This window comes from Panthera tigris, chromosome X, assembly GCF_018350195.1.
Source record: "Panthera tigris isolate Pti1 chromosome X, P.tigris_Pti1_mat1.1, whole genome shotgun sequence".
NCBI lineage: Eukaryota > Metazoa > Chordata > Mammalia > Carnivora > Felidae > Panthera > Panthera tigris.
This window is the reverse complement of record NC_056677.1, coordinates 49043672-49058648: the sequence shown is the minus strand read 5'-3', so window position 1 is coordinate 49058648 and position 14977 is coordinate 49043672. Positions and strand designations below refer to the sequence as shown.

Below are 14977 nucleotides of genomic sequence, written 5' to 3'. Positions count from 1 at the left end.
CTACAACTAACATCATACTTAATGGTGAAAGACTGAATCTTTCAAAATAGCAAGAATGACCCCTCTCACCTCCACATTTCAGCATCATACTGGAAGTCCAAACCAGGCCAATGAGAGGGGGAAAAGAAAAGAAAAGAAAGGAAAAAAAAAGAAAAGAAAAGAAAAGTGCAGAGACACAGAGAGAAGTGGGGATAAGAAATAAAGGCAATAATGATGGTGGGGATGAGGAAAATGATGATGATGACGATGATGACGATGATGATGATAGTGATAAAAGAAGCAGAGAAAAAATCTGAAGCAAGAAATACTGCTTGAGAGCTCTTGGATCCCCCAAATTCTTGCCTTGTTTATCTTTTTTAAGTGTATTTATTTTGAGAAAGAGAGAAAGAGAGAGAGAGAGAGAGAGGCAGAGAGAGGGAGACAATCCTAAACAGGCTCCGTGCTGCCAGTACAGAGCCTGATGCAGAGTTCAAAATCAAACCATGAGATCATGACCTGAGCTGAAATCAAGAGTTGGATGCTTAACAAACTGAGCCACCCAGGGGCCCGTTTCTTGCCTTGTTTCTTGAAGAAGATTCTGGATTGACAGCTGGATGCCTATAACTTTATCTCATGGTAGTTCTGCTAGGTGATAGTAGTAAGAGGAAATAGCCCAAGAGAGATCAAATTCTTACCATAGGGTGGGTCTCTATAGGGACCTTATGCTTCCTAAGTCAGGTGATTTTGCCTTGACGGAAGGAAAAGTTCTAACTGTTCCATTGTCATCAGCTCCAACTATAACTGAATATAGCTGGAAAGTGGCTGAAGATAGAGATAGCACCACAGTTCTGAAATTCTTTCCAATGCCATAATTCACATGTATATAATGTACATTTTATGAAGTGCTATCTTAAAAGCCATAATTATATCAAGACGTTATTTAAGATATTTTATACTCACATAAAAAATAGCAATAAAACCAAAAGAGAAAAAAAGGAAATTGATTATAGAAGACCCCTCAAAAAGGCCTACATGCTTGTAATAAATAAAACTTTAAAAGAAAATTCTTTCTGTTCACAGACAATGATTGTCTATGTATAAAATCTCAAAGTATCTTCCAAAAAACTCCTAAAATTAATAAATGAGTTTAACAACTTTGTAGGATGTAGAGCCAATATAAAACAGTTAATGACATTTGTATATACTGATATTAAGCAAATGGAATATGAGATTATTTGAAAATTACATTCATATTAGCACCAAAAAATTCAGTACTTAATAAATATAGCAAAATATGTGAAGGAATCTGTGTTCAGAAAAATACAAAACACTGATGAAAGAAATAAAAAACCTAAGTAAATGGAGAGATATCACGTGATGATTAATTAGAATACTAATAATGTTGGGACATCAATACTTCCCAGTTTGATCTACAGACTGAAAAAAAAAATCTATCAAGAGTTTTTTTGTTTTGTTTTGTTTTGTTTTGTTTTTCTTTTAGATATCAACAAGCTTAATCTAAAATTTGTACATGAGATTGGGGCGCCTGGATGGCTCAGTCAGTTAAGCGTCTGACTTCGCTTCAGGTCATGATCTCACAGTTCATGTGTTCAAGCCCCATGTTGGGCTCTGTGCCGATAGCTAGGAGCCTGGAGCCTGCTTCGGATTCTGTGTCTCTCCCTCCCCCGCCGCCCCCCCCCACTCACTCTGTCTCTCTCCCTATCTCTCCCTCAAAAATAAACATTAAAAAATTAAATAAAATAAAATTTGTACATGAAGTCAAAGTTAATAGAAGAGCCAAGTAAGTATATTAAAAGAGAAAAAAAAAACAGAATAACATTGGAAAATTCACACTATCTAATTTCTAGACTTATTCTAAAGCTTTGTAATTAAGAAAGTGGGTTATCACCAAAAATAAAAAATAATTTATGTGAGGTGATGAGTGCATTAACTGACTTGATTGCAGTATTTCTTTCACCATGTATAGGTATATTAAAATACCACATTTCACACCTTTTAAAAATCATGTGGTACAACCTAAACATATACTATATTTTTGTCAATCATGTGTCAATAAAGCTTGGGGAAAAATAGTGGGAGTTGGTGAATAGACAACTTGTTCAGTGGAATAACACAGAAAGGGCCAAAATAGAGTCAAAATGTAGTCAGCTGATTTTAGACAAAGGGCAAAGGCAATTCAATGAAGAAAGGGTAGTCTTTAACAAATGGTATCAGAAAACTAGGCAACTATATGCAAAGAAACAAATCTCAGCATATACCTCATATCTTAAACAAAAGTTAACTCAAAATGGGTCATAGACCTAAAGTAAAGTGTAAAACTCTAAAATTTAGAGGAGAAAGCATTAGAGAAAATCTACACTGGTTTCACAAAGAGTTTTAGATATAGAACCAAAGCAGTCCATAAAAGAAAAAAAAATTGCACTTTATCACAATTAAAAACTTGTTTTGTGAAGAACACAGTAAAAAGTCTGCAAGTACAAGCCACAGACAGGGAGAAAAAATATTTACAAATCACATATATAAAATCCTCAAAACTCTACAATAAGAAAACCCAGACCCAGTTTTTTAAGGGCTCCTGGGTGGCTCAGTCAGTTAAGCATCCAACTTAGGCTCAGGTCATGGTTCATGGGATCAAGCCCTGTGTTTGGTTCTCTGCTGTTAGCACAGAGACTGCTTTGGATCCTCTGTCCCCACCTCTCTCTGCCCCTCCCCTGCTCATGCTCACTCTTTCTCTCTCAAAAATAAACATTAAAAAATAAATAAGCATTAAAAAATAAATTATTTTTAAAAGACAAATGTTCAGAAAAAACAATTTAACAAAGAAATTATGCAGATGACAAATATGCTTACGAAAAGATGTTCAGCATCATTAATCATTAAGAAAATACAAATTAAGACCATAGCACAACTTGTCAGTGCACACCAATGAGTGTGGCTAAAATAAAAATACTTACATTACCAAATGCTGAGGAGGATTCAGAGCAAATAGAACTCCTGTACAATGCTGGTAAGAAAGCAAAATAATAAAGCTACTTTGGAAAACTTTATAAGCATTTTTTATATATCATCATACATGTATATTCTGCGATAGAGTTTAAAGGTAACAAAGAATGTTAGAGATATAACATGAATTAAAAAAAATAAATATTGATTAACAAAACAAGCTGCAGAAAAATAGCATATGTTTGATAAAACTTATGTTTAAAATAAAGCTCAGCTAAGTTAGATTATGAGACATATCAGAGTTTTATATGAGACTTGCTGACAGTGTAATCATTAAGAAAAAAAGAATATATTTCTTGAATATCTACAGAGGGGATTTATATAATTAAAAAAAAAAGTGCCAGATAAGGTTGTAACTAAGTGCAGGATTGGTTAGTTTTATAAAGTATAGAGACATCATAAATCTTATGAGTTGTATAGTATATACACCTGGTTTATAATGATCCAGAACCATTTCCAAGAAATGTCAGGTGTGAGCCATTGAAAGAGAACTATTATTTTTCTCCCCACAGTACATTTAAAAAATAAATATGAGACTCTTAAAAACTGAGAATAAACTGAGGGTTGATGGGGGGTGGGAAGAAGGGGAAAGTGGGTGATGGGCATTGAGGAGGGCACCTGTTGGGATGAGCACTGGGTGTTGTATGGAAACCAAGTTGACAATAAATTTCATATTTAAAAAAATAATAAAATAATAAATATGATGCCGGGACCCCTGGGTGGCTCAGTCCGTTAAGCTTCTGACTTCAGCTCAGGTCAGATCTCACAGTTTGTGGGTTGGAGATCCAACTCAGGCTTTGTGCTGACAGCTAGGATCCTGGAGCCTGGAGCCTGCTTCGGTTTCTGTGTCTTTGTCTCTGTGCTTCCTCTGCTTGCTTCCCCTCTCTCTCTCTCTCTCTCAAAAATAAAAACATTAAAAAAATTATAATAAATAAATAAGATATAGAAAATGCACAATACCCATTCACAAGTGTATATACCATATTTATTATATATTTTATATCTTATATACCATATATAGTATATACCATATATAGTATAGTATAATATATAGTATATTTAAATCTATATACATCTAAAGATCGTTAGGATATACAAAAATTGAATGATGATTGTAAGCATTAGAGAGGGAGAAATGAATAGAATTTGGGCTAAAGAAAAAAGAGAATTATATTTTATTATATTATATATATAATATATACCATATATAATTATATAATTATATAATTATATAATATAACATATGTATTATATTATATTACAGCTTATTTCTACTTTTAAAGGCTTCAATAAAAATAAGTAAAGTTAATTTTGAACAGAGAGTGTTTAGTATTTCTAGTATTGCTATATATACTGTATTTTCAAATGTCATAAAAAATGATTGTAAAAAGAATTTTTAATGACTGATTTGGCAAACTAATCCCAGATTACTAGGAGATTAGAAAAAGGCTGAAGGATATAAAGTGTTAATATTTTGCTGCAAGCCTTGGGGAATAAGAAGTGGATTATTTTATTCAGATGAATTTTCTGAATTTTACACAATGTCCACACTGTGCATGCAATTCTTTTGCAATCAGTGGAAGAATTTTAAAAGGGAGGAAAAAGTAAAAAAGAAGGAAAAAAATCCTCAAGATGTAAAGTCTGGTAATTATCTCGAGATTTGGTCAAGATGGCAGACTGAGGTGCTTTTCTCTCCTCCTACTTCAAATTGCTTTTAATGACAGGAAAGGAAGGTTTCTGTATATAAATAATAACTCTAGATGGGCATGGGGAAAAGAAAAGGCAGATTCCTGGAGGATAGAAAGCAGATGGGGCAAGGGCACTGAGGTGTGGGCTGTGGGGAGGAGACTGGGAGCCTCCCCGACCTGAAGAGTGGGTGCCAAGGGAGGGAGGGGTTGTGGTCCCGGAGGCTCCTTGCTTTGGAAAGGGGCGGGGCTGGGAGCCAAGGAGAGCCTCCCAGGCCTAGGGCAGCGGTGGTTGTGAGACTTGGGGATGGGGTGGGGGAGCGCGGTGTTTGGCAGGAAGGGGAGGCCTCTCTCCTGGCAGGAAGCTGCGCTACGGGAAGAGGGAGGAGACTGCGGCGGCGGCTGTGTCTGGTGGGAGCCAGATGTGGCAGTGCTGCTGCCGCCAACAGTGAGACTGAGAACCCATGAGCCGAGTGCTGGGGACACCGTCTCCATCTCCGCCTTCCTCAAAGCGCTCCAAGATAACTTCTTGCCTACGGATCCTCCCCTCTCAGCTCCTGCAAGCACTCACCTCATCGTCTGCTGATCCTCTTTTGCCTCAGGTTCACAGCGGAGGCAGCGCGGCAAGGTGTCCCATTTGGGCACGTGAGGCCCGTGATCCCCGGACGTGGGGAGGTGGGCACTGGACTAGAAAACGGGAGGATTGGGTTGGTGGGTGTCCAGCAAGAAAATTGGGGTCGGTATTCTGATGAGTTATGAGGGAGAGTAAAAAGGGTGATTTGGGGACTGTGTGTGTGTGTGTGTGTGTGTGTGTGTGTGTGTTTGGGGGAATTGAAGAGCACCTGGATGATGTACAAAGGAAGCCAGGCATGAAAATACGTTTGTTATAGGCGCTCAACAGGAAAATGGGGATGACCAGAAAGAGACATGAAGGAGGGGTGAACACCAGGCAGAAGGCATGAGGATGGGAGACAAAAGGGATTAAGAATAGGTGGCCATGGGCAGGGGGCAGGCGGAGTGACATTAGTAGAAATGGAGCAACGAGGTGGAGGCTAAGAAATGGTGAATAGTCGTGTTTGGTGTGGGGGTCCTAGGATGGCAACAGAGGATCAGGCATTATGCAAAAGAGCCTGCTCCCTCTATCTGGGGCCTCAACCACCAGGACCACAACATTCACTGCCTCTCTAATGCTGCAGCACAGCCAAAGAAGCCTGGAGGGAGGGCACTGAAGACAAACATGCAATAGTCTTTTGATATCCAGTATTCCAGCTGGACACATTAGAATGATTTGGGCTGAATGTACCTGGTGCCCAAGAAGTTTGAGATACAAAGGGAAAAAAATCTCACACTATAATACACCAAATATTTCTCCCTAGCCCCTTTCCTCCTCCTGCAGGCATGAAGACCCTTCACAAAAAGGCAGCTGCAGATCAGGAAACCAGGGAAACTGATGATCACCACATTGCATCTGCAAATATGAGGAAGAAAAAGACCTGTCAAAAGAAGCAGAGGGGCAGACCTTCATCCCAGCTCCGAAGGAACATAGTGGGCTGCAGAATTTCACACGGATGGAAAGAAGGCAATGAGCCCATCACGCAGTGGAAAGGAACCGTTCTGGATCAGGTGCCTATCAATCCCTCTCTTTACCTGGTCAAATATGATGGGATTGACTGTGTCTATGGACTGGAACTTCACAGAGATGAAAGGATTTTAAAGCTTAAAATCCTTCCTGATAAGGTGCCATGTTCTCGAGTCACAGATGTGCGCCTTGCAAATACCATAATTGGGAAAGCTGTGGAACATATGTTTGAGGGTGAGCATGGTTCCAAAGATGAATGGAGGGGAATGGTCTTAGCCCAAGCACCTATCATGAAAGCCTGGTTTTATATTACCTATGAGAAGGATCCTGTCTTATACATGTACCAGCTTCTAGATGATTACAGAGAAGGAGACCTCCGTATCATGCCAGAGTCCAGTGAGTCTCCTCCAACAGAGAGGGAGCCAGAAGGAGTTATAGATGGCCTCATAGGTAAACATGTGGAATATACCAAAGAAGATGGCTCCAAAAGGACAGGCAAGGTCATTCACCAAGTGGAAGCCAAACCCTCTGTGTATTTCATTAAGTTTGATGATGATTTCCATATCTATGTCTATGATTTGGTGAAAAAGTCCTAACTGTTAGGGTACACTTTGCCACATTTGTGAGAACAAATGTATACTTTGTAGATATGCAAAATAATGTTGCTTTTCAGTGTATTGAAAGCTTAAGGGTCCCTGTTAATTCAACATCTTTGCCAGCATAACTGTTGTTTTGTTTTGAAAAATACAAATTTATGTGGACATGACATGCTGTGTGTAAGGACTTTGTCATGTTGAAAATATTGGGTGTGTTTGGTGGATGGGGCATGAAAGGAAGGGACAGCTATAAATGCAGGCTGTGAATAAAGTTCAGCTAGTATCATAATCAGTCATCTAAAAATGGAATAGGACTTAGCTGGTCTGGTCTAGAGAGGGTGGAGGAGAAGGAACTAGAGATGGGCTGTAGAGGGAGGGAGAAGGGAAGGTGACTGCCTAGGAAGAGGTGGGGCAGGGCCAGAAATGGAGAGACTCCCTCGGGGAGGGCTGGCCTAATAGAGAGAGGCACACAACTGGGAGGGGGTGGAGAATAACGGAGAATGAGATCTTGGGGCTTAGAGGAAAACAAACAGAATGCCTTGAGTAGAGAGGGGCTCAACGTAACTTAGCGCAAGGTCTAGAGCAAGGGGGAGGGGGAGCGGGAAGAGGTATTTGGCAGGAATCTGGAGGGTACTCAAAGGGTCTGCATGAGTAAGGAGCCATAAGGGGAGGAACACTGAGGAAGACAGAATTCCAAGCAGAAAGACTGCCAGAGTAAGTGAGAATACAGAGAAGGAGGTGTGAGGAATGGGGTCCACGAGACATGGGAAGGCCCAGGAAAAAGTTGTACTTCTGGAAGTAGCCACATTGCCTTCCCTCATTCTGTGCAGAGAGGATGTGGCAGCTGTCAAAGAAGCCAAATGGGTTGGAAGTTCCCTAGAATGGCATTTTGACAGGGATGAGTCAAGACTTAAGCAGGAGTGAACTATATACCTAAAAAGCTTTTCTTATTCCAGGGATTTTGTGCCACAACTGCTCAGCAGAAGCCCAACCCTCAGCCTATACACACTTAACATGGCACCCCATAAACACGGGGCTGTGGGTTGCCTCCTCACATTTCCCAGAGGACCCAGGTGCAGTAAATCTTGTACCTGAAGGTCCTGGTTCATTGCTCCTGCAGGATAAACAATTATTGTGAGGAATGGATTGGTGGGGCACTCAGAACTTAAAAGATGTGCCACCTAGCATTTGGAAAGTATTTTATGCAGAAGAATAAAACCTTGAAGAACCGAGTTACAGCAATCCTGTCACTCTTCTTTCTCCTACTGCACTGTGCCTTGCCTCCCTACACAAGAGGCGCACCAGAGGACTGAGCCTAATGTTTCTCTCCAGGGCATGAGAAATACTTGACAGTCCATATTTCTGTCAGCAGCTTCCTGAAACCACAGGTGGCAGCACTCAGTGATCCTCCAAGTAGATGTCTGCTGCCCCCAAAAGCCCCATTCAAGACTATACCCCTACAAATAAGGTGGCTGCTGACCTTTCACAGGTAGTCCTTGGCCAGTCTTGCCCACACCAAGCACACAAGGAAGCTATGATGGAAGTTTGTTTGGTTCTGTTTCCAGGTGAAATGAATGGCATGGAGCTATTGGGCTACAAGCGGTGATTTTGTATAACTAAATACTCAACTGTATAATGCCACACAAAGGGGTGGTGTTGGTGGGGAGAGGGAGCAATAATCCCAATAAAATCCCTCCAAGATACTGTGTCCTAACACATGGGTCTGTGTCCTTCTCTTTTTCTCCCCCATGCCATTCCCAGTACTTCTGAGGAAGTTCCCTTCAAAACCTTTTCTCTGGTTTCCCCAACCTACACTCCACTAAAATATACCCCTGCCCTCAAAGAAACAGTTAAGGTGATCCCACTGCCTAGGCTTCCTTACCTTCATGCATAGGAAATGGAGGGAGAGGCAGAGAGATTCCAGAAATCAAAAGCAGGTGTAACCCAACATGACCTGAAGTTATTTGCCTGAAGAATTACCAAAGTAAACCCATCTCACCATAGCAGGCTTCAGTTTTCTTTTATACATCACACATTTTAGTCTAGCAAACGCGTAAATGGGCCAATTTTAGCCAGCTGTAATGTTTTGTTTGATCCTGGTAATTTCTGTGCTCTTTTGAAATTAGCTACTTAGACATTTGGGAGATTTCACATTTAAAAAGTCCATATTTATGATGTACATTAAAAAAATAAACTGAAGATGAGGACCCACATTCGAACAAGGATACGAGCAGCTGGGTCTGAGGAAGGGCTCAGCCCATTCTAGGCTCTGAATGCTGTTTCAGCTTGGGCATCCACCTAGTTGGCCTGCTTCACTCTAATAAAAATCCGAGTTGTCCCCTGGAGACATTTGAATTCATAGTTTTGTAGATAGATCCATGGGAAAATACCTAGCCCTATTTTTGGCTTAATTTCACTCCAATTGCCTTTGAATTCAATTCTTTTATCTTTATGTTGTGAATACTTTCTTTAGGTGGGCGTTCTGCCAGGCAGTCTTCTAGGCACAGGTATTTATGATATTGTAATGAGCAAAAGAAACAAATAAAATACTCATTATTTTAAATGTGAAATTTATTGTCAAATTGATTTCCATACAACACCCAGTTTTCATCCCAACGAGTGCCCTCCTCAATACCAATCACCCATCCTCCCCTCCTTCCCACCCCCCATCAACCCTCAGTTTGTTCTCAGTTTTTGACAGTCTCTTATGTTTTGGCTCACTCCCTCTCTAATCTCTTTTTTTTTTTTCTTCCTCTCTCCCATGGACTTCTGTTAAGCTTCTCAGGATCCACATAAGAGTGAAAATATATGGTATGTGTTTTTCTCTGTATGACTTTTTTCACTTAGCATCTCACTCTCCAGTTCCATCCACGTTGCTACAAAAGGCCAGATTTCATTCCAGTTTTGTAGTATTCCATTGTGTACACAAACCACAATATCTTTATCCGTTCATCAGTAGATGGACATTTAGGCCTTTCCATAATTTGGCTATTGTTGAAAGTGCTGCTATAAACATTGGGGTACAAGTGCCCCTATGCATCAGCACCCCTGTATCCCTTGAGTAAATTGCTAACAGTGCTGTAGCTGGGTCATAGGGTAGATCTATTTTTAATTTTTTGAGGAACCTCCACACTATTTTCCAGAGCGGCTGCACCAGTTTACATTCTCACCAACAGCGCAAGAGGGTTCCCGTTTCTCCACATCCTCGCCAGCATCTATAGTCTCCTGATTTGTTTATTTTAGCCACTCTGACTGGGGTGAGGTGAAATCTGAGTGTGGTTTTGATTTGTATTTCCCTGATGAGGAGCGACGTTGAGCATCTTTTCATGTGCCTGTTGGCCATCCGGATGTCTTCTTTAGAGAAGTGTCTATTCATGTTTTATGCCCATTTCTTCACTGGATTATTTGTTTTTTGGGTGTGGAGTTTGGTGAGTTTTTTATAGATTTTGGATACTAGCCCTTTGTCCAATATGTCATTTGCAAATATTTTTCCCCATTCCGCTGGTTGCCTTTTAGTTTTGTTCATTGTTTCCTTTGCTGTGCAAAAGCTTTTTATCTTCATGAGGTACCAATAGTTCAATTTTCCTATTAATTCCCTTACCTTTGGAGACGTGTCAAGTAAGAAATTGCTGTGGCTGATTTCAGAGAGGTTTTTTCCTGCTTTCTCCTCTAGAGTTTTGATGGCTTCCTGTCTCCCATTCAGGTCCCTTATCCATTATGAGTTTGTTTTTGTGAATGCTGTAAGAAAGTGGGCTAGTTTCATCCTTCTGCATGTCTCTGTTCAGTTCTCCCAGCAAGAGACTGTCTTTTTTCCATTGGATATTCTTTCCTGCTTTGTCAAAATTCCTTGGCCATACTTTTGTGGGTCTACTTCTGGGGTTTCTATTCTATGCAATTGGTCTATGTGTCTGTTCTTGTGCCAATACCATAATGTTTGAGGATTACAGCTTTGTAGTAGAGGCTAAAGTCTGGGTTTGTGATGCCTTCTGCTTTGGTCTTCTTCTTCAAAATTATTCTGGATATTTGGGGCCGTTTGTGGTTCCATACAAATTTTAGAATTGCTTGTTATAGCTTCGAGAAGAATGCTGGTGCAATTTTGATTGGGATTGCATTGAATGTGTAGATAGCTTTGGGTAGTATTGACATTTTAACAATATTTATTCTTCCAATCCATGAGTATGGAATGTTTTTCCATTTCTTTATATCTTCTTCAATTACCTTCATAAGCTTTCCATAGTTTTCAGCATACAGATCTTTTACATCTTTGGTTAGGTTTATTCCTAGGTATTTATGCTTCTTGGTACAATTGTGAATGGGATCAGGTTCTTCATTTGTCTTAATGTTGCTTCATTATTAGTGTATAAGAATACAACTGATTTCTGTACATTGATTTCGTATCCTGAGACTTTGCTGAGTTCATGTATCAGTTCTAACAGACTTTGGTGGACTCTATCGGGTTTTCCATGTATAATAACATGTCATATGCAAAAAGGGAAAGCTTAACTTCATCTTTGCCAATTTTGATGCCTTTGATTTCCTTTTGTTGTCTGATTTCTGATGGTAGGAATTCCAACCTTATGTTAAACAACAGTGGTGAGAGTGGACATCCTTGTCGTGTTCCTGATCTCAGGGAGAAAGCTCTCAGTTTTTCCCCATTGAGGATGACATTAGCTGTGTGGTTTTCATAAATGGTTTTTATGATGTTTAAGTATGTTCCTTCTATCCCGACTTTCTCGGGGGTTTTATTAAGAAAGGATGCTGAATTTTGTCAAAGGCCATTTCTGCATCAATTGACAGGATCATATGCTTCTTATCTTTTCTTTTATTAATGTAATGTATCACGTTGATTGATTTGCGAACGTTGAACCAGCCCTGCACCCCAGGAATGAATCCCACTGGATCCTGGTGGATAATTCTTTTTATATGGTGTTGCATTCGATTTGCTAGTATCTTATTGAGCATTTTTGCAACCATATTCATCAGGGATATTGGCCTGTAGGTCTCTTTTTTTACTGGGTCTCTGTCTGGTTTAGGAATCAAAGTAATAACTGGCTTCATAGAATGAGTCTGGAAGTTTTCCTTCCCTTTCTATTTTTTGGAATAGCTTGAGAAGGATAGGTATTTTTTTGCTTTAAATGTCTGGTAGAATTCCTCTGGGAAGTCAACTGGTGATGGACTCTTATTTGTTCAGAGATTTTTGATAACTGATTTAATATCTTCGCTGGTTATGGGTCTGTTCAAGTGTTCTATTTCTTTCTGTTCAAGTTTTGGAAGTGTGTGGGTGCTTAGGAAATTGTACATTTTACCAGGTTGTCCAGTTTGTTGGCATATAATTTTTGACAGTATTCCCTGATAATTACTTGTATTTCTGAGGGATTGGTTGTAATAATTCCACTTTCATCCATAATTTTATATATGTGCGTCATCTCCCTTTTCTTTTTGAGAAGCCTGGCTAGAGGTTTATCAATTTTGTTTATTGTTTCAAAAAAACAACTCTTGGTTTCATTGATATGCTCTACAGTTTTGTAAGATTCTATATTGTTTATTTCTGCTCTGATCTTTATTACTTCTCTTCTTCTGCTGGGTTTGGGGTGTCTTTGCTTCTCTGCTTCTTTTTCCTTTAGGCGCGCTGTTAGATTTTGTATTTGGGATTTTTCTTGTTCCTTGAGATAGGCCGGGATTGCAATGTATTTTCCTCTCAGGACTGTCTTTGCTGCATCCCAAAGCGTTTGGATTGTTGTATTTTCATTTTCATTAGTTTCCATATATTTATTAATTTCTTCTCTAATTGCCTGGTTGACCCATTCATTCTTTAGTAGGGTGTTCTTTAACCTCCATGCTCTTAGAGGTTTACCAGACTTCTTCCTGTGGTTGATTTCAAGCTTCATAGCATTGTGGTCTGAAAGTATGAATGGTATGATCTCCATTCTTGTGTACTTAGGAAGGGCTGTTTTGTGACCCAGTAAGTGATCTATCTTGGAGGATGTTCCATGTGCACTCGAGAAGAAAGTATATTCTGTTGCTTAGGGATGCAGAGTCCTAAATATATCTGTCAAGTCCATCTGATCTAATGTATCATTCAGGGCCCTTGTTTCTTTATTGATCCTGTGTCTAGATGATCTATCCATTGTTGTAAGTGGTGTATTAAAGTCCCCTGCAATTACCACATTACTATCAATAACGGTGCTTATGTTTGTGACTAATTGTTTTATATATTTGGGGACTTCCATATTTGCTGCATAGACATTTATAATTGTTAGTTCTTCCTGATGGATAGACCCTGTAATTATTATATAATGCCCTTCTTAATCTCTTGTTACAACCTTTAATTTAAAGTCTAGTTTGTCTGACATAAGTATGGCGACTCCAGCTTTCTTTTGACTTCCAGTAGCATGATAGATAGTTCTCCATCCTGTCACTTTCAATCTGAAAGTGTCCTCAGGTCTAAAATGAGTCTCTTGTAGACAGCAAATGGATGGGTCTTGTGTTTTTATCAATTCTGATACCCTATGCCTTTTGGTTGGAGCATTTAGTCCATTTACATTCAATGTTATTATAGAAAGATATTGGTTTAGAGTCATTGTTATGTCTGTAGGTTTCATGCTTGTAATGATGTCTCTGGTAGTTTGTCTCACAGGATCCCCATTAGGATCTCTTGTAGGGCTGCATTACTGGTGATGAATTCCTTCAGTTTTTGTTTGTTTGTTTTTTTGGAAAATCTTTATCTCTGATTCTGTTCTAAATGACAGACTTGCTGGATAAAGGATTCTTGGCTGCATATTCTTCCTGTTCATCACATTGAAGACTTACTGCCATTCTTTTCTGGCCTGCAAAGTTTCAGTAGATAGATCTGTCACGCGTCTTATCAGTCTCCTTTTATATGTTAGAGCATGTTTATCCCTAGCTGCTTTCAGAATTTTCTCTTTATCCTTGTATTTCGGCAGTTTCACTATGGTATGTTGTGCAGAAGATCAATTCAAGTTACGTCTGAAGGGAGTTCTCTGTGCCTCCTGGATTTCAATGTCTTTTTCCTTCCCTAGATCAGGGAAGTTCTCAGCTATGATTTCTTCAAGTACCCCTTCAGCACCTTTCCCTCTGTCTTCCTCCTCGGGAATCCCAATTATGTGTATATTATTACGTTTAATTGTGTCACTTAGTTCTCTAATTCTCCCCTCATACTCCTGTGGTTTTTTTTTTAATCTCTTTTTTTCTCAGCTTCTTTTTCCATAATTTTTTCTTCTAGTTCACATATTCTCTCCTCTGCCTCTTCAATCTGAGGTGTGGTCTCCTCCAGTTTATTTTGCACCTCATTTATAGCATTTTTTTTACCTCCTCCTGACTGTTTCTTAGTCCCTTGATCTCTGTAGTAATAGATTCTCTGCTGTCCTCTACTTTGTTCAAGCACAGCGATTAATTTTATGACTATTATTTTAAATTCATTTTCTGTTACATTGCTTAAATATTTTTTGATCAGTTCGTTAGCTGTCGCTACTTCCTGGAGTTTCTTTTGAGGAGAATTCTTCTGTTTCGTCATTTTGGATAGTCCCTGGAGTGGCGTGGAACTGCAGGGCTCTTCCTCTGTGCTGTCTGGAGTAACTTGCGTTGGTGTGTGGGGCCGCAGTCAGACCTGATGTCTGTCCCCAGCTGACTGCTGGGGCCACATTCAGACTGGTGTGTACCTTATCTTCCCCTCTCCCAGGGGCAGGACTCACTGTGGAGTGGTGTGGACCCTATCTGGGCTACTTGCACACTGCCAGGCTTGTGGTGCTTCTTCGATGGGATCTGACATATTAGCCAGGGTGGATCTGCAAGGTGCACAGGGGCGGGAGGGGCAGACTCAGCTGGTTTTGCCTTCAGTGGTCTGCTTTGGGAGGGGCCCTGTGGCCCCGGGAGAGAGGCAGACCCGTTGGAGTGGTGGATCCACAGAAGCACAGCGCTGAGTGTTTGCTCGGGGCAAACAAGTTCCATGACAGGAACTGGTTCCCTTTGGGATTTTTGCTGGGGGATGGGCAAGGGAGATGGCACTCCCCAGCATCTTTGTTCCCTGCTGACCTGAGCTCTGTCCTCTGGGGCTCAACAATTCTTCCTCCCAGTGTCATCTAGCCCTCCCACTG

At 40.1% G+C, this 14977-nt stretch overlaps 1 protein-coding gene across 1 annotated transcript; it reads left to right on the top strand.

Annotated features, from left to right (window-relative positions):
- The first annotated feature begins 5111 nt into the window (after positions 1-5111).
- On the top strand, positions 5112-6981 carry LOC102968502 (spindlin-2). Its single transcript, XM_042974558.1, has 2 exons — positions 5112-5363; positions 6085-6981. The coding sequence occupies exons 1-2, from the start codon at positions 5153-5155 to the stop codon at positions 6861-6863; spliced, it is 990 nt and encodes a 329-aa protein (XP_042830492.1). The 5' UTR covers positions 5112-5152; the 3' UTR covers positions 6864-6981.
- The last annotated feature ends 7996 nt before the right edge of the window (positions 6982-14977 follow it).

Excerpts from the sequence above, each read along its gene's own strand:
- LOC102968502 (XM_042974558.1), top strand. The coding sequence starts at position 5,153 with ATGAGCCGAGTGCTGGGGACACCGTCTCCATCTCCGCCTTCCTCAAAG. Across the intron at positions 5,364-6,084 it reads TGATCCCCGGACGTGGGGAG|GCATGAAGACCCTTCACAAA; the intron begins GTGGGCACTGGA and ends CTCCTCCTGCAG.